This window comes from Odontomachus brunneus, unplaced genomic scaffold (genome assembly GCF_010583005.1).
Source record: "Odontomachus brunneus isolate Ranch 3 - 2012 unplaced genomic scaffold, Obru_v1 Obru_scaffold_128, whole genome shotgun sequence".
Lineage (NCBI taxonomy): Eukaryota > Metazoa > Arthropoda > Insecta > Hymenoptera > Formicidae > Odontomachus > Odontomachus brunneus.
In genome coordinates this window covers 428,017-452,714 of record NW_022639578.1, presented here as the reverse complement: position 1 = coordinate 452,714, position 24,698 = coordinate 428,017, and the positions used below count along the sequence as shown (strand labels likewise).

General features: G+C 34.3%; 4 protein-coding genes across 7 annotated transcripts in view; 3 read left to right on the top strand and 1 right to left on the bottom strand.

Moving 5' to 3' along the window:
• LOC116849921 (transmembrane protease serine 9-like) overlaps positions 1–5,462 on the top strand; it is a 9,002-nt gene extending 3,540 nt beyond the window's left edge. Inside the window, exons 5-9 of the mRNA XM_032827580.1 lie at positions 1,894–1,949; positions 2,625–2,791; positions 3,457–3,769; positions 4,762–5,068; positions 5,162–5,462. Of these exons, the coding sequence (XP_032683471.1) occupies positions 1,894–1,949; positions 2,625–2,791; positions 3,457–3,769; positions 4,762–5,068; positions 5,162–5,323 (1,005 nt within the window). The 3' untranslated portion in view covers positions 5,324–5,462. The remainder of the gene's footprint in view (positions 1–1,893; positions 1,950–2,624; positions 2,792–3,456; positions 3,770–4,761; positions 5,069–5,161) is intronic.
• A 99-nt stretch (positions 5,463–5,561) lies between these two features.
• Positions 5,562–10,997, bottom strand: LOC116849899 (carboxypeptidase B-like). Its single transcript, XM_032827535.1, has 5 exons — positions 10,716–10,997; positions 10,390–10,599; positions 8,413–8,546; positions 7,355–7,753; positions 5,562–6,738 (listed from the first exon to the last, which is right to left on the bottom strand). The coding sequence occupies exons 1-5, from the start codon at positions 10,987–10,989 to the stop codon at positions 6,376–6,378; spliced, it is 1,380 nt and encodes a 459-aa protein (XP_032683426.1). The 5' UTR covers positions 10,990–10,997; the 3' UTR covers positions 5,562–6,375.
• A 1,593-nt stretch (positions 10,998–12,590) lies between these two features.
• LOC116849933 (peptidyl-prolyl cis-trans isomerase, rhodopsin-specific isozyme-like) lies at positions 12,591–16,265 on the top strand. Its single transcript, XM_032827606.1, has 5 exons — positions 12,591–12,824; positions 14,121–14,325; positions 14,418–14,620; positions 15,087–15,226; positions 15,798–16,265. The coding sequence occupies exons 1-5, from the start codon at positions 12,768–12,770 to the stop codon at positions 15,892–15,894; spliced, it is 702 nt and encodes a 233-aa protein (XP_032683497.1). The 5' UTR covers positions 12,591–12,767; the 3' UTR covers positions 15,895–16,265.
• A 330-nt stretch (positions 16,266–16,595) lies between these two features.
• Positions 16,596–24,698, top strand: part of LOC116849900 (piezo-type mechanosensitive ion channel component) — a 32,330-nt gene continuing 24,227 nt past the window's right edge. For all 4 annotated transcript variants that reach the window (XM_032827537.1, XM_032827539.1, XM_032827538.1 and 1 more), the window contains exons 1-2: positions 16,596–16,987; positions 21,579–21,671. In XM_032827537.1, coding sequence (XP_032683428.1) covers positions 21,608–21,671 — 64 coding nt within the window. In that variant the 5' untranslated portion in view covers positions 16,596–16,987; positions 21,579–21,607. The remainder of the gene's footprint in view (positions 16,988–21,578; positions 21,672–24,698) is intronic.

Sequence of the window (24,698 nt, the reverse complement as noted above, 5' to 3'; positions counted from 1 at the left end):
ATATATATATATATATATATATATATATATATATATTAGTATATATATTATATATATTATAGTATATATATACATATATATATAGTTTATTTTTATATAAGAACTAGACTTTTCTGTCATAATTATTGATCTAGAGTATTACTATTAACTGTTAGATTTCACAAGAAATTTATCTAAGATTTTAACATTTATTATCTTTGCAGAACGCGTTATAGAGATATCAGTTTAATATTGCTGAAATATCTAATACTTAAAGTAATAACGCTTTTAATTGTTTGCATCTCTATTGAATCAACTGAGATATAGAAGTACGATCTTATTATAAGTGTTATTTTTGTTCTGCATCTTAGATTTGGAACATAATAGCTTTACATATAATCACAGATTTTCAGCGTGATAAAAATTAATATCTATTTTATAATAGTTTACATTTATCGTACAATGTTTCGAATTCATTTTTGTCTTTTTTGTATATACGTATCGTAAACAAGATTAAAAACTGAACTTAACATCGTAAAATAAAATAGTTAAATTTGTAACGCATCTATAAAAAAAATAATAATAAATAAATAAATATATATATATATATATATATATATTATATATAATAGTTTACATTTATCGTACAATGTTTCGAATTTGTTTTTGTCTTTTTTGTATATAAGTATCGTAAACAAGATTAAAAACTGAACTTAACATCGTAAAATAAAATGGTTGAATTTGCAACGCATCTATAAAAAAAATAATAATAAATAAATATAAATATATATATATATATATATATATATATATATATATATATATATATAATATATTGCAAACAATTAAAAGCGTTATCACTTTAAGTATTAGAATATTAGATATTTCAGCAATATTAAACTGATATCTCTATAACGCGTTCTGCAAAGATAATAAATGTTAAAATCTTAGATAAATTCCTTGTGAAATCTAACAATTAATAATAATACTCTAGATCAATTATGACAAAAAAGTCTAGTTCTTATATAAAAATAAACTAACATCTTTTTAGGTAAGTTTAAGCTATTAAACATGTGTGATATATACATATAATTTTAACGCGATGTGAGTTCATAAGATATTTAAATACATTGCATATACACTCGCGTACGCTCAAGTAAAGAGAGAATGAAAGATTAAAATTCTCTATAGAATTTTTTTAGTAAAAAAGATGTCTTTTTATATATGCTTTATCTATCGTATCGAGATCTTTAAAACTGAAGAACAATGACTTCTGTTAAATTATTTTCATTATTCTTTTTCACCAATTACCGTAAAATTTTTAAAAAATGTCTGTCGTAGCATCATTTTATAGATGTGTATTTGTTTAAAATTTCATTACATAGGTTTTACGTTAACACAATTTATTTCTCTATTACTAGCTGATGGAAAGCTATAACATAAATATATAAATATGTACATACCTTTTTTATGTTCTATCATATTGTAATCTTGACATTGTTTTACATAATATCGTATTCTAGATTAAAAGTTCTATCTGGTAGTACAATAGCAATGAGAGCAACGAGAATAAACGGAACACTGTCGAAGAAGCAAATGACTTACACAAATGTCTCTTTGATTTTTATATACATCGTCTCCATTATTTTCTTCCATCAATCATATTTGATTCTTTACTTTATCGAAATTTTGCGGGAATTCCGCTTGGATTTTCCTCAGGTATCTCGATAAAATATATAAAGTTCATATTATCGAAGATAATCAGCTATTGATATTGATTTATAAAGATTTCTGTGAAGATGTGATGTTTTTTATACCTACTTTGTTGTAGAATAATGATCGTAATCAGATAAAATCAGTATGAAACATTTATCCATCGAGATAATCCATCATTACTGATTTATTGTTGTTGAAAGAATATTTACTTATTTATTATTAAGACAGATTCTTTTAATATCTGATTTGCAGAGGTAGATTACAATTTAAACAATATATAAAGAATGTAAATTATAAATATGTAAAGAATAATAAATGAAAAGAAATATTAAATTTATAATTTAATATTTATAATTTAAATTTATCTATGTATTTTACGTTTATGATTCTTTTGTTCTCTGTTAAATGCAGTCTTGTGTGTGTGTTGTTATTGTGTATGTGGGTTGTGTATATGTGTTGCAAGTCACTGAATATTATTAAATAAATCATGAAACTATATAATATAATCAATCATTATTGTAATATACTTTCGATAATGTTAATCTTCTATATATTTCTTAACACTTCTTTTAATAGGTGTTTTCTCATATTAGTTAATAACGATAGGTTTTTATATGCTAATAAGAAGAAACTTCGAATGCGAGATATAAATGAACAACATTTTTCCTTTATAAAAGCATTCCTTACATTTTATGCATTATATAATATCAACATCGACTAGTTTTGTAAGAGTTATTTTTACTGCATAACTCGTGCAAATCTTGTTACATCGCTTTATAAGGAGTATGCAACTATTATGTTTTATAAACTTCGTCTAGATCCAGCACGCAATCTAATTTAACGTTAACCTAAATATGATCAAATTAAAAAAAAAAATTAGTTTCAATAAAGATAACGTAGATCTTTAATGAAGTCTCCCCTTATCTTAGTCTATCGTGGATTACAATGGATTATCATGTAGCGTCATCATCGATATCTTGCGTACGTACTTGGCAAAAGGAGTATAAAACGCAAGTCGAATATCGGTTCTCATCAAACATCAACATGTCTCCCAAAGTAATCGTACTCTTTGCTCTTCTGGCAGTGGCATTCGCCGGTAAGTCAATTTTTCATATTTACGTTATCAACTACATTTACCACAGTACGAGCCGACTAAGTCAGCCGATCTTAACTGAAAAGTGCTCAATAAAATCAAATAAAATTCTCTCTGTGTTGTTAAGGAAAATTTTATCGATTAAATAATCACGTTGCTTCAATGAATCTCAAAACAAAAAAAATTCGATTTCGTCTTATGTTACAAATTGTATTGTTCAAAACTTTTTTAATTTTAAATCCATCACTATTTTCTTAATTTCTTTAAGTGGAATCTCACTCGAAACGAATGAAAAGTGGCAGTATTTTTAGTCGAAACAATAGTGAAGATACCGTTACACGAAATCATACGAGTTTTATTCAAACTTAACGTGTACTTTGACTCCATACGAGCGGATGTTTTAATCGATTAGAGTGAATCGATGATGATAGAGTACGTACATCAGATTCACTCCTCAATTTCGAATAAAAATATTTCCTCGGTAATTCAGAATGGAGTGGAGAATTTATTTTATATGAGTGAAAAATAGTGTGGCTTAGTGATTACTCTATTTTTCGAATGAAATTTTACTATTCCTGAAGATTCCTGGAGATATCTCTTAAGAGAAATCTTTCATCGATATATCGTCACGAATATTGTCATAACGCAAATATTAATTTATATTTCAGAGAAACCGCATCTCGGTTTTCGTATACCACAATTTGATATGACCCAAGTGGTCGGAGGCGAGGAAGCTCCGGCACATGAATATTCGTTTATTGTATCTCTACAATGGGGTAAGGACGAAGATACTCTGTCCCACTTTTGTGCCGGATCCATTGTGAATAACAAAATCATAGTAACTGCTGGACACTGCGTTCATGCAGTTCCAGACGACGGCCTTTTTGCCATCAAAGCTGGGAAACACGACATTAACAGTCGTGAGACTGGTGAACAGATGATCAAAGTCAAAAACGCCGTCGTGCACGAGAACTATCAAGGGTATGTAATATCGAAAAATATCGAACGAAACAAGTACATAAAATGAAGAATTCAACTCGCTTCTTATTTGAAGTAATATTTACATATATAAATATTACTTATGTCTTTGCTAGTTTATAATTGCATATAATATTACAAAATAACAGCTCTTGGATCAATGACATGTGCACTGCTGTTGTGACATTTTCATGTTTAATACAGTTGTCTAAATCACACAGAGAAAATATTGTAATAAAAATTACAACAAAACTTTATAATCTTGAATCATACAAAATTACGACTGAAATTATTATTTGTTGAAAAATGTTATACGCGTTTTTACTACAAAATTATTGTAAATACTTGAATGTTTTTTATATCCTATTACGTAAATCGTCAAATTTACTATTTCTATAGCAATTTGTACTACTATTTCGGTATAGTACAGCTTTACTAAAAACATTGTAAAAAAAAATAATTTTTATATAATTTTTATTACAATATTTTTTCCGTATGCTAATATATACACTACATTAGATATAGTGATAGCGAGGTTGTATCAGTTGAGACTTAAGAATGTTTTCATTAGAAAAATTATCTAAGTTTCAGATAAGCGCAATATTGCGCACAAACTGGCATAATATCCTAAACGTTTATTAAGCCTAGTTATGAACGAATTTTTAAGTGTAATGTGTGTACATATTTATGCATTATAACTGTTGATTATTTTGAGGAAGCGACTCCATCGGAATAATCAACAGTCATGATACACGAATATGCACACACATTGCGCGTAATTAAGAAATTCTTTTAAGACTTGAGGTTTAGTAGATATTCAAAGCTATTATGTCGGATAATATACACAATAGTTTTTTAAATTCTCTATTATTTCTCAAGATATTGCTGCAACTGCGCACCTCAAATATAATTTTTCCGCTAATACTACTATTCCAACTTTCACGAACTTTCATACACAGTTTAATATCTATTATCCAATATTTATGAATCCTCAGTGGTGTTGGACCCTATGATATCGCCGTCCTCGAACTCGAATCTGAATTGAAATTCAACGACAATATTCAACCGATCGATCTGCCGGAAGAGGGAAGCAAACCCAGTGGAACTCCGATTCTTTGCGGATGGGGCTCCACCTCGCGAAGCAGCATACCATCTTACCCAAGCAAACTTCAACATGTGAAGATGGTGTACGTCAATATCCCAGACTGCGATGCTGCCGTCAAGAGACTGACAGGATCGTCTCCCGTCCACGAAACCAATGTTTGCACTGGCCCACTGAGCGGTGGAATCTCCGCGTGCAGCGTAAGTCGCGAACTTCCAATCAATTACGACAGCAGTATTGTCACTTTCGTTGCCTACTAGTTAAGGTAATTTAACGCATCGATTGACTTTCAGGGTGATTCTGGTGGCCCTCTATTCGAAATTACCTCAAAAGGTCCGGTACTCACTGGCATTGTGTCTTGGGGCATTATTCCGTGCGGCACCACTGGTGCGCCATCTGTCTACGGTGGAGTAAGCAACTTCACTCCCTGGATCATTGAACAAGCGGCAAAGTAACTAATATAAGAATTGAATTGTGTGTGGAGAGAGACTGTGTGGTCAATGTGTACAACGATGACGAAATACTGTATACTTTTTAGCGCAAATCTAATATGTGAGATTACAAGCGACAAATAAACGACATTACACACTTCAACCTTTGCATTACATCACTTATTCTTGACGTTAAAATTAATCAAAACGCAGTAATCAAAATGAAATTAAATAAACAATGAAGAAAGATTGCTATTTAAGATTAATATTTACGATATGATGATTTTATTTCATAAATAATAAAGTCACGCACATATTGCTGTCAAGGACAGTTGATTATATATACGTGGATATATTACAGTAAAAAATAAAAGAAATTGTTGAATTATGTCGCCAAAGCTATTGGAGTCGTGGCAAGCATTATTTATAAAATAATTAGATGACTCGGCGACTTCGCTGATATGATACAATATATGTTTTAACACATACGATCGTATAAACGTTGAGATAATGGCGAAATAAACGCCATTCTGGAATTCGGCCAACTAACAACAATAAAGATAAATAATCGCAGCGAAGAAACAACTTCTTGAAAAATAACTAAGATCATACGGCACTGTTGATATTAAATAGAAGTCGACAAACTTATATGATATATCGTTTTACAGTTGCTCACGAAATATTTGATGTGCCTTACATACAAAGCAATTTTGTGGACATACATTGTCTCAAAAAAAGACGTATCGTAATTTAAAAAAGAATTCCTCTCTGAACAATTGTATACTTCGAGGAAATTATATTTGTGTTTTGGTATCCAAATTGTTATTATATTACGGGAGTATATAAATGATAATAATAATAATACTTTGGATTTCGGTATTATGATTTTTCGGGAAATTGTCCCAGTTTTCGAATTTTGAGATTTTGATTTTTCAAGACAATGCATGTCCTCCAGTAATTTGATCCATAAATACACTCGCGCAATAAATCTCCTAGCGGATATAATTTTAAGTAAAATAAGAATTGCTCGAATTTTCTTCAGTCGAATTTTTCTTCAGTCGTGGATCGACTAACAGCTACAACTTCTTGCAAGCTTCCGTAATTACTTCCACCGCGGCGAGCGCTTCTTTGGCAGTAGGAATAATATAACGCGCTGGCAAAATAAAACCGTGTTTGCCGGTGTCTCTCAATTCAATAGTGTACGTATACTTGATTTTGAGCAAAGCTTTCGCCCAGTCGTCTGAGCCTCCGCTAGCCGCGTACAGCAACGAAGCGCTGTTTCCAACGGTATACACACTTCCAGCACCTCCTGCCATTTTCATGGCTGTTGCTGCTTTGCGACCGATTGTGTCAAGGTCAGCATAATCCGGCGGTACACGCTGATCGTAGCCCCACGGGTACAAAATGTATTGCCCATAAGAATGATAGCTCAAATACGCCTGCCGGGAAAATGTTGGGATGTCATGTTTAAATACGAAACATTTAGAAGTTTAAAAGTAATAGTGTATAGACTCTATAATGTTGAGACAATGACGAAGGTAACAAAAGACAGTAAAATCCAAGGCACGAATATTAGAGTACAACCACAAATGATTTTTTATACATAGTCTAAATATATTACACTTTGTACTTTGATGCGAGCGACTTGTTTGCATTTTATTATTGTAACATTACACACCACTGAGGAGGGCCATTTGTGATCGAAACGCATTTGGTAGTCAATGTATTCCGTATTTAGACTATGTATAAAAAATCATTTGTGGTTGCACTCTAATATCCGTACCTTGGCTCTTACTGCCTTTTGCTACCTTCTTCATTTAAAAGTTTGATCTTGTCTTTGAGATTTTTGAAGTATGCAATTAAAATAGGACACGCTCTATATATGTATATAGTATATATAACATATATAGAGAGTGTATATATAGAGGTATTTCATTTTAAATAGCCAAATATCTCGAAAACTGAGCCCGGCAAACAAAAATGTTTCAAACAAAATTTATAAAGTTTCAGAGGATAAGAAAGAAAAAACAAATTAGAATAGACATCTCAACCGACCTTGAAATTCGCCGAGCTAGCCTCGAAGAAGTTCCGGATAGCATCGGTTTCTGGCTCGGAAAAGGGTGCGGCGCCCGAGTATATTTCACGGCACACGTCCTTGCTCGTGCCCTTTCCGCCCCAACGATAACCGAAATTCCGATTCAAGTCAACGCCTGAGCAATAACCGGCCTTCCTTCTGTTCTTCCTCCAGAGACGATCGGTGACGAAAGTATACTCGTATCCGTCCGGATTGGCCACCGGCAATATATAGTAGTCCACATCCAGGTTCTCGTTATTCTCCACCAAATAATCGATTATATAAGTGACTGATGCGGGTGAAATCCATTCACGGGCGTGAATCCCGCCATCGATCCAGATCGCCGGCGCGTTCGGCTTGCCATTACTGATCCTTAAAACCTTAACATTTATAGAACAATTTTGAACTTTCAATTGACGTGGAAATATAATCCCCGAAATGATACTTGCAATATTGTCTTGGTAGAAATAGAAGGCAATTTTTAGTAGTTACTAGAGTTATGTTAACTTCTTTCTCTCTAATAATTTAAAAAGAAAACTATTTGGCTCTTCAATTAAGATGTAATGCTTTTCCTGCAGTTACTGCACACGAAAGATGCATAAAATCTGAATTTACTGAATAAAAAAGAACAGAAAATGAACAAAAAATATTAAATAATATTCGAAATAATATTCAATTGATAATCAAGTCTACTGCTCATCAAATGGACAGATTCGCTCTAGTAGTATTTTATTTTTTGTGCTTGCTTCCTAAATGAAAATTTTAGCACTAATGATAGTGAAGAAAATCTTTGATGCTTATATATTTTTATGTTTTCTTTTATATCAAATTACATACGTCCTTTTATTCATTCTTGTGGTTGAGCTATTTCATTAGGTTTTGATTCTGAATTATTATGACGTTTTCATTAATATATAATACTCAGTGTTTATATAACAAAGGAATAGATTAATATTAAACTATAACTGGAAGAATGTCTACGCAAACTGCATATATTTTTACCAGAATAGCAATACTAGCAGAACATCAATATTGATACCTTCAGCGGGCGACCTTCGATGGAATGACCGATAGTCATGACGGAACAAAGATCGGGATAAGTCTCCGCGAGGTAATCCAGGAAACCGTAAATATCTTCCAGGCGATGATAACTAGTCCATTCCATTCTGTGACCTGGCGGGTATACCTTGAAAATTACTCAAAGGTTGCACCTTGCGTGCCCTCATGCGATTGTTTAACAACCGCTCCGTAGATTCAGATCAAGTACAAAATAAGGCACAAAGCCGACTGTTTTACTCCTCAACTATCGTATCACGCGGTATCCTTGTAAAAGCGGGCTCAAAGCACACCATTCTGAATCGACGTAGCGAATCGCGCACGCTTGAGGAAAAGCTCACCCCTGAAACTCCCCTAAAATGCCAAGGACCACCTCCACCGTGTACACTAGTTACAGGATAACGAGGACGTGGATACCTAATTCTGACTCTCTGCCACCAAGCGTAACGAGCTAAAAAACGACTGAAAACCTCACTCTAGTGATGAAAACGTTGCGCATGTTTCGATGATAAGGCGACTAAGGTTTGTTCCAACAACTTCACATGCAGACTAACGGAAGAAGCAAAAGAAGAGATTTTTCGTAGCCAAACAAGCCGCGTTGTCGTTCGCCGTTTGTCTCGCTCAATCTCGTAACGTATCGATTTCGCGACTTGGCCAGAAAGCATGTCTTGTCCAGTCCGTACCGAATAACGGCACCAAAGAGCGGGCGGGCGCGTATGCAAACGATTGCGGGAAAAAACGATCGAAATAGCGCAGAACGTGACGCGACTGCACGTGGCATTTCACACGCGCTTTAGACACGCGCGTACAAATGAAGTATAACTGTTAATGTTAATCAGCATTGAAGCGGAACCGGGTTACCAGGTAGGATTCACTCGAGGCCGATAACCCCGATTCGTTTCCAATTATTTATTTTCGTTAAAGATGAACTCCAATTAAATAATACATGGCTACTATGACATTATTATTTTTCTTTCTCTGACACGTATATAGGCACAAATTTCGAGCTTATTTACAATAGCTCATATCGTTTCAGACACGTAAATTCCTTGACAAATAATTCTTATTAAAATAATCCTTATTGGAAAATAATTGGAAAATTGTAATTGATATGATAGAGAATATTGTACGACAGCATTAATTATTCAAGAACAATTAAAGACAAATGAACAAGCCGATAATAGCCAACAAAATATTCGTGCAAATAAATCAGTTTTATGCAATTTAAAGTCAAAGAGTACAATTTTCAAACGTTTCGTATTCGATAATATTTTATATATTTGATAATTTTTATTCAAGAATACACGTATCGATTGTTTAGCTGATCATTTTAAATGATATTAGTCGATAACTTTTTCAGTGATAGTCTAAAATTAATAATAAACTGCAACTTCCCGCGAATCACTTTCGAATGTATTTCCAGATGAGGATCGTTTGTTCGATTCATTTTCATTAGCTTTCTTCGCTACGTGACAGGCTTAGGAAGTGATCAGAACAATAGACTCTTCCGTGACTTTCATCAATGTCAGTGGGACGCAGGCCCAATTACGATTCGGTTAATTTTCTCTATTACTAATTCATTGTAGCTATTTATAAAAGCGAAGAAATGATTAAAAAATGTAATATACCGAAGCACAGGTGATATAAGCGACGATTGATCAATTTTGCAAATTATTAATAAAAACACCCAGCGTTACACGAGGTACATTTAAACATTAAATTTTACATTTGGAATATATTTTTTAAACATTTAAACTGTCTTGTCAAGGCAGAAAACAACCTGTGTGTGTTTTTTCATAAACAAAAAATAATATTATTAATAACAATAACATCAACAATAATCAGCCTTGGATATATGATTTTTCTCATAAAATCAAAACCACTGGGTGATTTCATTTCGCAGCAATGTATCAATGAAGTATAATTATAAAAAATAAAATTAATGAAAAAAGACTCAAACCTTTGCGTCCTTCGAGCTCCTCCTGAACATCCGGCGAGAGCGAAGGGTTTTCATCCTTAATTGCTTGTTGCACATCATTGATCAATATGTCGTATTCCAGTCCAGCGTTTCTGAGCACATTTCCCACGTGCTTGAGCATGCAACTTTTTACCATAATATCGGTGATTGACGCATTGTTCGACCATATCGAGTACCGAAATCCATTTTGAGCTATGTCAAAGGAGAAAAATTGCCAAGTGACAATAATCTTTTCGCGCAAATTCGCGACTCTGAGACAAAATCCATGCTGCTTTTCGGACTAATTAATACGCGAAGTTACTACGTACAACCGTCCTCCTCGTAACTTTGCAACAGCTCGTTCGCTTCGCTGCTATTCACTTCGGGTTTGTATACTCTCCATACTTGATCGCCGTCATAAGTAATCTGATCCTGGACAACGTCTTTCGGCTCCTTTTCGCCTGATTTTCGTGCGACTTCCACAGAAAGCCCGTCGACAACGAAGATGACGATTGTCATCACCATCAACGTCGTCCATCTCACGCACTCTGGTCGTGGCTGTCTTCCGTTGTTCATCTTTATCGAAACTGTTCTTGAGAGCATAATATTCACCGCTTTTATAATACTCGCCACGGTCGGCAATCAAGAATAACGGGACCGCTCGATCGCGGATCCGAAGATTGTCGAAGCCGTGAGGATTGTACGACTCAAATCGTTGACCCTCGAAACCAACATTTTAGTAATACAGGGAACCGATTTTATATGTTAATAACAACAAAAAAAGCAACACGAGCTTCTTAACGTTTGACGATAAACTATTGCAAATCTAGACATGTTATCTTTAAATGCATAAGCATGTCATTTGGCTGAAACTCCTTTTACGCGTTATTAAAAACCAGTAATAAATAAAATTTTAATAAAATTAAAATATTAAAAATTAAAATTTATTAAATAATTTTAATAAATATCTATTTTAATATTCACTTCAACGCTGTTTTTCTGATTTTTACTTCTTCTTACCTTTCCATCTTTATAGAATTATAAAAGAGCATTGCATCGAAGCAAAAATAAGATTTATAAGAATATAGTGATAAGTTTCACTTTTCTACTAGATTTTATTTTTTCAGCAGAAAATTCTATATTATCTAGAAATATACACAATACCATTACGATATAATTGATACTTCTGTAATATTACTCCAAGATTAAGAGTGATATTATCAATAAACAATATGAAATCAGCAAAATCAGTAATCTAAATTTATCTTAACAATTTATGTCCATTTTTCTAGTAAAAATCTAGTAACATACCTTTGATATTACACTATTATGTAAGAATACCACGAAAATATTACTCTTCACCAAGTAGTGATATGCGATCTGTTCAGAATCTTATTTATTTTGTTTCGATTTAAATTTAAATCCTTACTATTCAAATTCTGATTATTCGAAAAATCCGGATTACAAAAATTTAAGTCTCACATATCGTGGCAATTTTAGAAAGTCACATTTTCCGCTAATGAGCAAAAATGAGCAAGTCATATATGGAGCACCCTAAATGTCGGATCTTAAAAAGAACCGATAAACGCAGAATTAAATAATTAGGAAAAGATAATATATTAAAATAAGAAAAGAATAAAGATAAAGAGTTCTAATATTAATAATTTAGGATTATTTAATTTAGGATCCTTTCATTTCATATGTGCTATTTATATTTCAGGAATTAAAATGTGTTATTTACAGTGTTTAAAATTTACTATGTTTTCAGCGAAACTTACTATGTTTCTTAGCAAGATAAAAACCTTACTGAGTAACCTTACTTCTACTAAAAACAGTAAAAATAATTTATAAGGAAAAACAAAGCATAATATATTCTCTTCCTCTCTGCAGCTTAAATTTATTAAGTTAAGAAATTATTAGTTTGTAGTAATATCTCTAACGACTCTTACAGACCATGTTACTAATTATTTTGGTTAAAAATTAAGTTTCGACTTGATACGATTCAGTTCAATTTGAATTTCATCGATTCAATTCGACGTGGGGAAACCTCGATTCGTGCATCTCTAGTAGTGATAAACGACGCAGATAGCTGCAGATAGTAGTGATCTTGAGCGTATCCGCAAGAATTTGCGATCTCAATTAGTTCTCTGATACACACACGACTACTTGGTTCAATTTAAAGCGCCGACGCGACTGTCGACGACGGCGCGTTTCGCAGGCAGACGCGCGACTCCCACCGCGAGGAAACGGTCGCACATCGTTCTTGCGTCGTGCATACCGCGGCTGAATACAACTGCAGCGCGGAGGCCAATTAATAAAGGAAACCGTGTCGCGACGTCCACATCACTTCGGGACAGCATTCGGGACGAAATCGTAAAACCATGAAGTGCTTGCTGACGATCGTCGTCCTCGTGGCTGCTGCCTCGACTACCATCGAGGTACCGTTCGTTCTTTAACACGATCCTTCACGATCCTTCCCCAATCGCAACTGCTTTTCTCGGATACCGTTAATATATGATTTTAACTGTCGGACCACAGAATAGAGATCAGTCGCTTGTATCTTGACTACTTTGCATGCATCGCATTATTCGTATCAGCTCGTGATTAAGCATCCTCGAAATGTTTCGACATTGTCATCCCTCTATATCGTATGTATTATCTTCACGAAGATTTCAACACGAGAAGCCAATTATTGATCATGGGATTTATATGTCATATCGAGCTACTGTGAAGAACTTCATCACAAAGACATTCTTTTTGATTCAAAGAAGTATGTTGCTACAAAAATCTTCTGATGAAGATATCATGATCTCGTTAATCGAGTGATGAAATTTAGTAATCATGTGACGATGAGTTTATCGGTTTTGTTTGAAAAATTGGCTTATGAAGCAGGGACGAATAGATGCAGTAAAGTAGTAATAGGTCAGACGTGCACGTTTCGCCTTTACAAGTCATAAGGTTTCCCTGCTTGTTACGTTTCAATAAACGCGCGTGTGCACGCATATAGGAAGATCCGCGCGCGAACGATTCTCCTGCGAACGTATGTATCACTTCGAGTGCATCAAGCATTGCGAATCCAGCAAGTGCGCGATAAATTAATAGCTCCATTCTGCATCACTTCTGTTGGTTACCACACTTGCGCTAGCAATTGTGTACAATCCTTTCGCTCGTTGATTAATTCAATACGCCAATTTATTCCTCCGGAATTGCCGTTGACCCCTTTCTTCCTTTCTTTCTTTTTTTTCATTGTAACAACTTCATTATGAATGATTGCGTTACGTACTGCCCACATAGAAGATAAGAGAATGTTCATTACTAACACGTTCGTTACTAACGTTTATTTGAAAAACTCTCTTTATAAGTCATTTTTTTATGTAATTATGTAAAACAAATTTAATTTGATAATGTGGATTAATGTGGACAGATTTAGTTTGAACAAAATTTTTGCCGTCACATGTATAACGTTAATCTCTTGTAAGAATGTAATCGTCGAGTCAAACATAAGGAAAATTGAATTTAGTTGGTCCAAGATGTATGTTGGCCATGTGCTTTGTTTATGTATTTATCGTGGAAGGAACAGAGAGGAAAGAGAAAAATGTTCGTTTAGAGAAAGCGAACATAGATATTTTTTTCTGAGTTTTATTAAAATTAGAATAATATTATAGTTAATATACGATCTCTCTTATATGTGATACTAAACGTGTTAAAAAAATAATAAATCTACTTCATTTTAGGCGGAAACATTCAAGATTACAGATAAAGTGTACTTCGATATCATGATCGACAATCATCCAGTTGGGAGAATCGTTATCGGTCTATTCGGTGACATCGCGCCGAAGACGGTGAAAAATTTCATCACTCTCGCCACCACTGGCGTAGCTGGGAAGAAGTACACAGGAAGCAAGTTTCATCGTGTGATAAAGAAATTCATGATCCAAGGTTCCTGCATCTTCAACTAAAAATGACGTATTGATTAAACTCCGGTAAATTATCGCATAATATTCACCGATACTTACAACTATATGTTACAGGCGGTGATGTCGAAAATGGCGACGGTACCGGCTCCATTAGTATTTATGGCAAATACTTCGACGATGAAACCTTCAAGGTAAAACACAGCAGACCATTGTTCATCAGCATGGCGAACGCCGGCAAAGACACCAACGGCTGCCAATTTTTCATCACCACAGTAGCGACACCTTGGCTAGATGACCATCATACAATATTCGGAAAGGTAATTAAAGAATGTATCGTGTCGTCAATTTCTTATCCGTAAAGAAATTTGTGTTACATACTTGGGGAGAGGGAACACAATTTCTTAAGATCAGTTTTTTTTCATTACTACATCTAAACTTCTTCAAGTGAAATTATATTCGGAAAGCAGAATGATCATCACTCTATCAGAATCACAAAAATTAATCGAATTCGTGTGATTTTTCACTTATATAGAATAAATTCTTAATTCTAAATTCATCGAGTGGATATCTTCACTCACAAATTGAAGACTGGCTCTGATGTATACACACTTATTCTCTAAACGATTTCAACACATTTTATCGAATAAAGTTGCTACGCTTCAAGTTGTCAGAAAGCCACTGTCAAATTTATTATTCTTTTTTTGACATCTTGATGTGTGTATTCTAATATCAACCAGTATATTCGCGTTTGTCTTGCCAACATTTGAAACATTTTTTTCATAGGTGGTTAGCGGGGAAGCTGTGGTCTTCAAGATCGAGCAAACCAAAACGGATAGCGACGACATTCCGCTCGTCCCCGTGGTGATCTACGAAAGCGGAATTCTCCCAACGGAACCGTATACTATATCAGACAACCCTTACGAGTAATGCAATATTTTCAACGTGACCTTGACAATATTAATTCGCACTTCCCTACCCTGCCCTATTTTCCCGTAAATTGCTAAAATCGTATACGTCCCACGTTCATTACAGATCGTGTGCTAATATTTACATTTGCGTAACAACCTTGTAGATCGAGATGCACAGCAACGATGAATCTGTTGTGTAATATCCTCGTATGAAATTTGCTATACTTTTGTACGCTTTTGAAGCTTTATTTTTCACGTGGTCATATTTCTTTTTTATAACGTGACAACGCGAGATCTGTACGTTTGTTCGATACATCATCATCATCTGTCTGTTCTGTGTGACCGCACCGATAGAAAGACTGACCAATATAGACACAAATGTAAAAGTAGATGTTGAAATCGCAATGACGTTTATATAGTAAATGTATTTGAAAATATATTCCTCTCGACGCGTATTTATCCCCTTGTCAAATTATATTCTATGCTTACTGAGATATCATCATGTATCTTCAACTAGGCAAATTATTTTTTAATGACGCAATATTTCCAGTTCATTAATGCGTTGTTAAAATACGCCTATTTGCAGTGTATGGGCGTGGATCAAAGCCACCTGCGTACCACTGGGATTCAGCTTCTCGATACTCGCGTTTTTCCATTATATGATGAAACAATTGGATGTCTAATCGACATTTTCTATCGTGAAAGACTGACTTAAACCAAAATGAAGAATATGTTGCCTCCGAAAACGGTTCAGCTCCTAAAAGTCATATTTATTTTATAAAAGACTATGTATATAAAAATAATTATACATTATACTGTTACAATCGCATATAATTCTAATAACAGAGTCACGTATCGTATGTACGTATAACCGGTAGAGCAAGTTCGCTTCCTCGACAACTTCTTCGCGGCACGTGGAACATTAGGCGCCATCTCTGTGTGAACTATGACGTTTCACAGAAAGGAGCGGATCTTATGTATTTTATAAAAATGTTCTAAAATACAAATTAGTTTTGTAATAAATCAACAATACAGAAAGAAAGCTGATGCATAATGTTGTGTTTTCCGAATCATCAATTGTTTTTCTTCAACAATTTCAGGACATGAGTAGTTATATAGAAATGTAATTAGCAATAATAACAGGCAGCTCGTTTCGCACGTGAAGATATAAAAAAAAAAAGAAAAAGATACCTGAAAAAATATTTTGATCAACGAATACTATTAATAATATTTGATTGCACACTAGACGGCCAAAAGAGAAAAGACTCAGCCATTTGGCTGTACGGTACTGTCGATGACGCAGAAGACCGCGCATGCACACACATATACGCAGATCCGGTTGTGTACACAAATACGTGTAGCTGTCAGACTAGGCTAGGCGCCTGGTAATCCAGTCAGTCGATGGCGAGCCGGCGTCGGTCATCAAGCGTTGGTGATCGACTAAGGTTGGTTGTGAAAGAGCCAAGAGCATCGGCCAATGCTCCAAGCATATTGCCGGCTGTAGTACATGACACGTGGGCGTATGCAAGAGAGCGATCATTCATGAAGTCACAATCAATACTATAACGGAGCACGTATCGTATCGGAGCATATTGTGGATACAGTGTGTCTGTGTGCGAAACGCAAGTAGTGTTGGTGCGTTGCTTTCACGGTTGCTGAAAAGCGGACTGAGGAGCGCATGTTGCTCCCTTCGAGCTTCGATCGGCCTAAGGACAGCTGGGACGAGGTCCTTGGAAGGGAATGTTCTGAAACGGCGTGTCAGCGTACTCACATAAGGTACGCGCCGTTTTTTCAATCGAAATTTTCACACAAGTACGACGTAAATTTTGAATTAACCACAGAACATAAACAATCCAGTTTTTGCCTTGGCGTTTGTTGATATTTGGAAATTGTAGAGTCACAAAGAGATTTAGGACGAATGAAAGAAAACGCGCTTGAAAGATGTAGTCCGCTCAATTTTGAAATCACGAAAAGATTCTTGTTGGATCAATAAACGAATGATATGACGAGCGACGGCATACTGCTCGACGATAAATTTGTTGATAAAATGATAAAATGATTGTCATATTAAATGGCATGATTTAGTCGAATTAGAAATTTTCCTTTGACCGATAACTCCCGGTAAAACTGACTCCTCCGTTTGTGAGCGGCTTTTACGAATGGAATTCGCACGAATTTAGGATAGTTTTAAGAACTTGGTGGATAGTTTGTTTACGTTCGAATCCGCGGAGATTCAACCGACTCATCGATAATAAACTCATCAAAATAGATGATAAAAATAGATGCATGAGCGTAAAGCCGCGATATCGCGTGTTATTGATATTGCTAATAATGATTGCGATAAACGAAAGTATGGATCATCAGGAACGTATGTTGCGACCGAAAACGGGTCGTTCCTGGAGAGATGCTGAGTCAGCGCGCGAGCAATGAAATTATTTCGCCAGCAAAATTGCTCCGAAAGACCGCAGATCCAGATAGCGTCATACTCTTCACAACGACTGGATGTGTGAAACACACGAATATAGTTGCTTTCACACTTGGTGATATTCGTCGGATTATCGCATAACTGCGCACACAAGGTCTTGCACGCACACTCGCGACTGCCATTGCTCATATATATGATAGAAAAAAGACATGGGAAGCGAAGTAATCTATTCATTGTTCTGTGTGTTGTTATTGTACAGTCTCTGCCGCGATAAATCTAATCGCGCTCTTTACTGACCTTCTGTTTGCGACTAATGATAATAATCTCGTTTTAAAAATTTTGAAAATTATGGTTAGCTTTTCTGCAACACGGCACGTACTCGAAAACTAATAATTCATGTTTTTGGTTGTCTGCCATGTAAGAACAAATCAGAAATACAAACCTATTAATAAGAGCCTAATGCTGTTTTGTACAGGCTAGTAATATTATTTATTTATTTTCGCGAAACATGATATAACATCATGTTTCGCGATTAATTAAAGACAGTTAAATATTGAGTTTGTACACTGTATTTTAATTGTTATCAATGATGATTACGAATAATTTGGACTGATAACATATATCTTTCTTTATAATATATGAAAAAAATATTTATATATGCTATAGATTAAAATACTGAAGAGGGCCAATAATTAATTGAAACGTTTGTTCGTGACTTGGTCGCTTTAAATAAATTATATTATTAGCCTGAACAACAATATTAAGTTTTTATTGACCAATTTATATTTCTAATTTGCTCAAAAACTGTTACCCAGCTTTTTATTTTTTTTCAATTACGTCACCCTCATATAATTTATGTCCAGCTCTAAACATGTTACGAACGGTTAACAATTGGTTAACGAACATTACCTAGCTGATAAGTTTCTTACAATATACTTTCTAGCGTTTTTAACATATTTTCCTGAAGTTATGCTGGAGTAAACCACATGGGAAGAACCTGTATGGAAAAAGAAGTCGCAATTGTTACATAATTTCAGCTGGCCACGAAGGATCGCTTTAAACACACGTCAGAATAACATAACGCTACCGTTTATCAAAACATCAGAAATCCAGCGCGTTATTTCGCTAACGCAATTTATCCCTCAAATAATACTACGACTATTGTGCATTCCCTTGATTAACTTGACGTTATAGCGTGTAACACGCATCTCCACGCAAAACATGTCAACTCGACATGCAATTCGGGCATATTTCATATATTATTATTACAAAATTCAATCAAAATCACGTAATTCGCGGTATAAACAACAAAGTTGTTCAATGTAAATCAACGCGGTGTAGATAACAAAGGAGTGAGCAGCAGAATAGCATGAAGTAATTATATCAATTACGAATCTGTGTGTAGAAGAGATAATATAATAAATGACTGTTTCTCGCAACTTCTGTCCGCAATGACAGACAGTCTTCTTAGACTCGAGTAGATTATTACATTACCGATAAATTAACCGATAACTAGACGGTAGCTATTATTCATGGCATCTAATCAATTACGGTATAACTGTAGAACCGGCGATTCATTCGCTAATATTGCAATTTACTCGCTCGATGATTACAGCACACGTGTGCCGGACACACCTTGTATCAAATAATGCATGTTGTTACGTCCATAGTAATCAAGCTTAAACCATAAATAAAGTATCAATATGTAATTTCTTCTACATTATTTTAGAAGTTTACAAAACCGTATTTCCACTAACACATTAAGTACTACTCATAAACTTACTATTCATCGAACAAAATTACGTTTCTATATGTTTATTTTACTATCAATCATAGCAATAAATGTTAATTTGAGACGAAATTAAGATAGATACATATACACAATATTACAAATATAAAAAAATATTATTTCGTTATTTTTCTTACTAATGTTGTATTACTAATCTGTAATAACATAGGAGTTTCTCATTAAAGCCTTAATTTGAGAAAGTTTACAAGAAATTACGAGTTTAAGAGAAATTAAGAGTTTACAAGAAAAATGAATATTAAAAGTAGCATATCGACTCCAAGGAACACGTATAAGAAGTGTCAAGTGTAACTTTAGTTTTAAATACTTCAATTCTCTAGAGTTAATTTTTTCTAATTGCCCGAACAGTTAGATGACATTTCAATATTTATATGTAGTCAAGTTTCAATAAATTTTTCACAAATTCATTTTGCCCCTTTAATTCCGTGATGAAATCGGATCGGTAACACGATCGTGAGATCATTTAAATGGCCACTGCAAATGAGCGAGATAAGCATTTCATTCACAAAATTTCGATACACGTACATTGAAATATTAGAATATCACTTCGAGCAGCACTTCAGATACTATAGAAGTGTACTTCGCGTACATGGCAACTCAAATAAACACTTCGACAAAATAGCCAATTAAAATACAATACACATGACGCATACGTGAGGTACGTGCAAGCATTCGATTACGCATGTCTAGTCGCGTTTGCATTCGATCATGGACTTTGAAACTTCCTGAAATTTTTTGTCAAGAAATGTGGTAAAACAAATGAATATTGATAACGTATTTCTCTCTCTGCTTCTTAGTATCCTGTCGACAACACAATTATATTTGTATATGAATCACACGAAATACACGTACACATGTAAGTATACCGTTGGCTGGCTATGTATATATATATATATATATATATATATATATATATATATATATATATATATATATAAAATTTACCGCAGAGAGACGTTGCGTTCATTCCTTCTCCATATAAGGAACTGATAAGTAAAGCCATTAAACACGCCTTATGGACTATCTGACAATATCCGACGTTATACTTTGTTGTCTTATCGAGGAAAATCCAACGAAGAAAATGCAACATCTGCTTTCTATGTATTACATCGCTCAACTTGTAAGAATTGGCCGTTTCGGTTTAGAAAGAAAAGCTTTTATCAGAATTGAACAAAAGAATCAAGCCGTTGCCAATTAAAGAAAGTATTGTCGAGCATACGCGCTTCTTAATCACCGCGTCCACCTTTCACCGTCCTATCGTTTTATGATTCACACAGCATAAAAGCTGAGCACGGTGTGCTCGCACGGTGAGCTGTTCGGCGAAGTTGATTGATGTTATCCACGACGGAATAATATCGTCACGCGACGTCACGACTTGTTCCCCTTTCTAACGCATACATCATTACCACCCGCATCTTCATGCGATAAAAGCGTAACCGGCGCGCCTGCCGGCGACATCGTCTCTATGTAATTGGCCTGTAATTAAGGTGGGCGCGCCTGTTTTTACTGAATCCTCTGATGACCAAAAACATACTCGCTTCTGTTCCAAGAGTTCCTTAAATAGCGGTCTTTTCGTGAACTTTCGGCCATCATTTCGTCCCAGCTCTTCGATCGTAGTCGATTGCTCAAATAGAACGTCAAGTAACACGTGTGATTGTTCCTAATAATACGACGACTTTAAAAGACACTTATTATTGATAACGACGTAAATTTTATAGAAAAAAGTTAGCATTTTGTCGGTTTGTAAAGTCTTCAAGCATGGCATATCCCGATTATTATCGAACAATATTATCAAGCAAAAATGATCAACAACTTTAAATTTAATAGTCTCTTCAGTACACGCCATGACTGCACAATGAAATTGTATGAGGGCAACTAGCATGACGGCTGGAGCATCATGTGAAACCCGACAATAAAAACTAGTTTATGAAAAGTCCTCAGATCCGAAAGGGCGTAGTGCGGGACGTCATTGCGTCTCTTGGTAGAATCAGGTTAAAGGTTTTCGACTGCGGCAGTGTCTTATCGATTCTAAGAGTTTATGACAGAGCCGCAGCATGCCGGGATATATTAAGAACTTTCAAAGAAAAGAAAGAAAGAGATGACTTAAATTTGACTATTTAATTTTTTTTTTTCAGGGTGAAAGGTCATCCGGACAGTTCGAAGCATGACGAAATATTGGCTGAGCGTGATCCTTCTCAGGGTCGTTCTACCAGTCATCTTAGCCGGATGTGAGTACCATTCAGATGATTCCTCTCCTATTCAATCTTTTTCTTTTCTTTCGCTAATGTTACAAATATTTTATTCCAGCAATACCATTCTTTTACGGGTTCCCCCCATTTTTGTCACTACTTTTTCCACTACTTTTGTCGCCATAAAGATATTTTACTATTCTTTTATTTCGTTGTTTTATCTGTTATTAAGCTGCTACAAAATTATTTTATTACAAAAATTAATGTTTTTATTTTCACATAATGTTTATTTGGTGTGTGAGCTGCTATGAATCATCGGATATAACCGGAACGAAACAACAATATTAACCAATGCAAGTCGCCGTAATGTTTTACGTAATGGATATCTCCCAGTATCTTTGCCATAATAATGATAGTAAATATACCCGGTGATGTCATTGCCGTAACAGTCACATTCTGCAATCGTATAATGACCTTAGTTTGTTTTTTAACAAAAAGACCGACAAAACAAAATACAAAACAAAATACACAAAATAATGCTTTATCTACTTCGCAGCGAAACGACTGAGAAAAGCAAATAATGTTGAAAAATCCGACTTGGATTGACTGCTTATACTTCGCGTAATCATATTCAGGCTTATGCTAATCGACAGCGATACTAGATGAAATACATTCCACGAACTTCTTCTAAGATTGCGTGTTCGCTATTTATACTTCACATTCCATTCCGATGTTTTATTTAATTTATATAATGTTGATATTATAATTAATACATTTTATTCAACGTTCAGATATATTTCGAAATAACTGGTTTCAGTAACTTTATTATTTTATTTTTACTTTTATTTTTACTTTATTTATTTTTACTTTTCTAAAAACTATTGAAACTATTGAAGAGAGACCTATGAGATATATAACAAAATCACAAAAAAGCTCTGTTTTCGATTTTAATTTATACAAATAACATTTTAAATAATTTATATAACGTGCATAAATGTTTTTAAAAAATAACAGCATGTTAATAAATAGACTGAACGGTTTTACGTCTTACATTGATCGATCCACTATTGGTCGAATAATGCCGTCATTATTTATCAGTGCGTTATTAATTTGCCACATGTTGACTCAATCACAATATATCACTGTACTATCATTATCCTGCTTGTATAACGCGTATTATTCGATTATTTCCGTTTTTCGTAGAATCTGATTAACGATCAATTCCGTTTATTATTTCCAGCAATTTGATATTCTACACCTATTAGCAGCAATAACATTCGTACTAAACTATAAACACTTTTTGCTTGTGATTTGTTAACAATGTCGTGAACAACATAAAATACGCCAGACAGATATACACAATAGAATACACTAGAAACAGACGTACACAATAGAGGAATGTACTTTCATAAATTCTAAGTCGACACTACGGAAACGTGTTCACACTGTCTCGAGGAGTGTTCTAATTTTAAAGGGCGGGTGCTCAAACTCGTGTGTATCCGTATCACACGAACCAAATTAGCTACTGACTTTATCTAAATATTTAATCGCGTGTATGTGCGTATGAGAGTTCTATTACCAAAAAGCTTCTTACAAAATTTGTACTCTAAATTGTATCTGTCAGGATAAATTGATCTCTTGAATAGTGCAATAAATTTTATAAACTTATTGCAATATTTTATAAACAGTCTTTCTTTGTCTATGAAATAAAGTATAGAAAGTAGATAATGAAAGTATAATTCCGAAAATGTGGAAATTTTTATACTAAGTTACTTATAATAAAAATTATATTTTAGGATTTTTTTATGTTCAATTTAATTAGGATCACGTTTTTCATATGTTAAGAAATATAAACATAACAATATTTTTAAAAATGTTAAGAAACATAAGTATATCGCCATTTTCAAACAAACGTATAATATTTTTAAGAGCATAATGAATTGAGCCAACTTAATAATTAACTACATCAGTTTCGTGTGGCATAAAAATACCCAAAGAACATAACGAAAGCTTCGTGCGTGCGACGTTCTTATTTCCGGAGTCAATTTCGTGATCGTGGAATCTTCTAGGGTTAGCCCAAACTTGTGACCTCATTCGCAAAAAAGAAAGAAGACATATATGTCCATGACGAAATTAATATTCGCCATACACACGGATGTGGTACTGTAATGCGGATAATTATTATCTTATCGCTTTCGTTTCTCGCAGATTACAATCGACAAATCGGTTTTGTTGCTACAGGACAAAAGAATCAATAAATAAATTTCATAATCAATAAATAATTAGCTCATAATCGGCTGTAATTATCACAATAGTGAAATAGGGAGACTTTGCAGTAATTTAACAATGTAGCTTGTAACCGACTTCACTTGGCAGCGACACAATATCCTTATTTATGTCTGTTAGATAAATATAACACGGACCACGAATAGAGTAAGTTACTGTCTGCAGCAAACAAGAATAATACAATACTTACGTGAATATTTCTAGAAGTTCAAAGAACCCTTCTAACTCGCTATAGCAAATCTCAACTGGCAGCCAAACAACCATGCTCGCTCGTGAAATATTTGCAACACTGTGTGACGCGATAGTAATTATCATCAGTAGACTAAACTGGTTACAACAGTTCGCATTAATTATCTATTCATGTTTTTCCCGAGCAGTACCATATACCGGATGATGATTTAATGTTTGCATCAACAAAGTTTGCATCTACCTTGGAAGTATCAACGACTTTTTTAACATTGACAAGTCGAATATAAAAATGCATAGTATTTAACATTCTATATAATAATAATCTAATAGGTCAAAACACTGTTGAAATAGATATAAACTAATAATAAAAAGCGTAAAGGTTGCGATAAAACACTCGCAGAAGTTGAAATGTCATTTCTCGGTACGTGTCGTTAGTAACTACGTGCTGAGTAATTTCCCCACCCTCATAAATGACCTTTCCACTAACGTGCAAATGATTGTCACACCGCGTTGCCATCTAAAGCTACATATTTATGCGCCGTCACGCTGTTCCCCTAATAGGTCTCCCGAATAAAATTCTGGAAGCGAAAA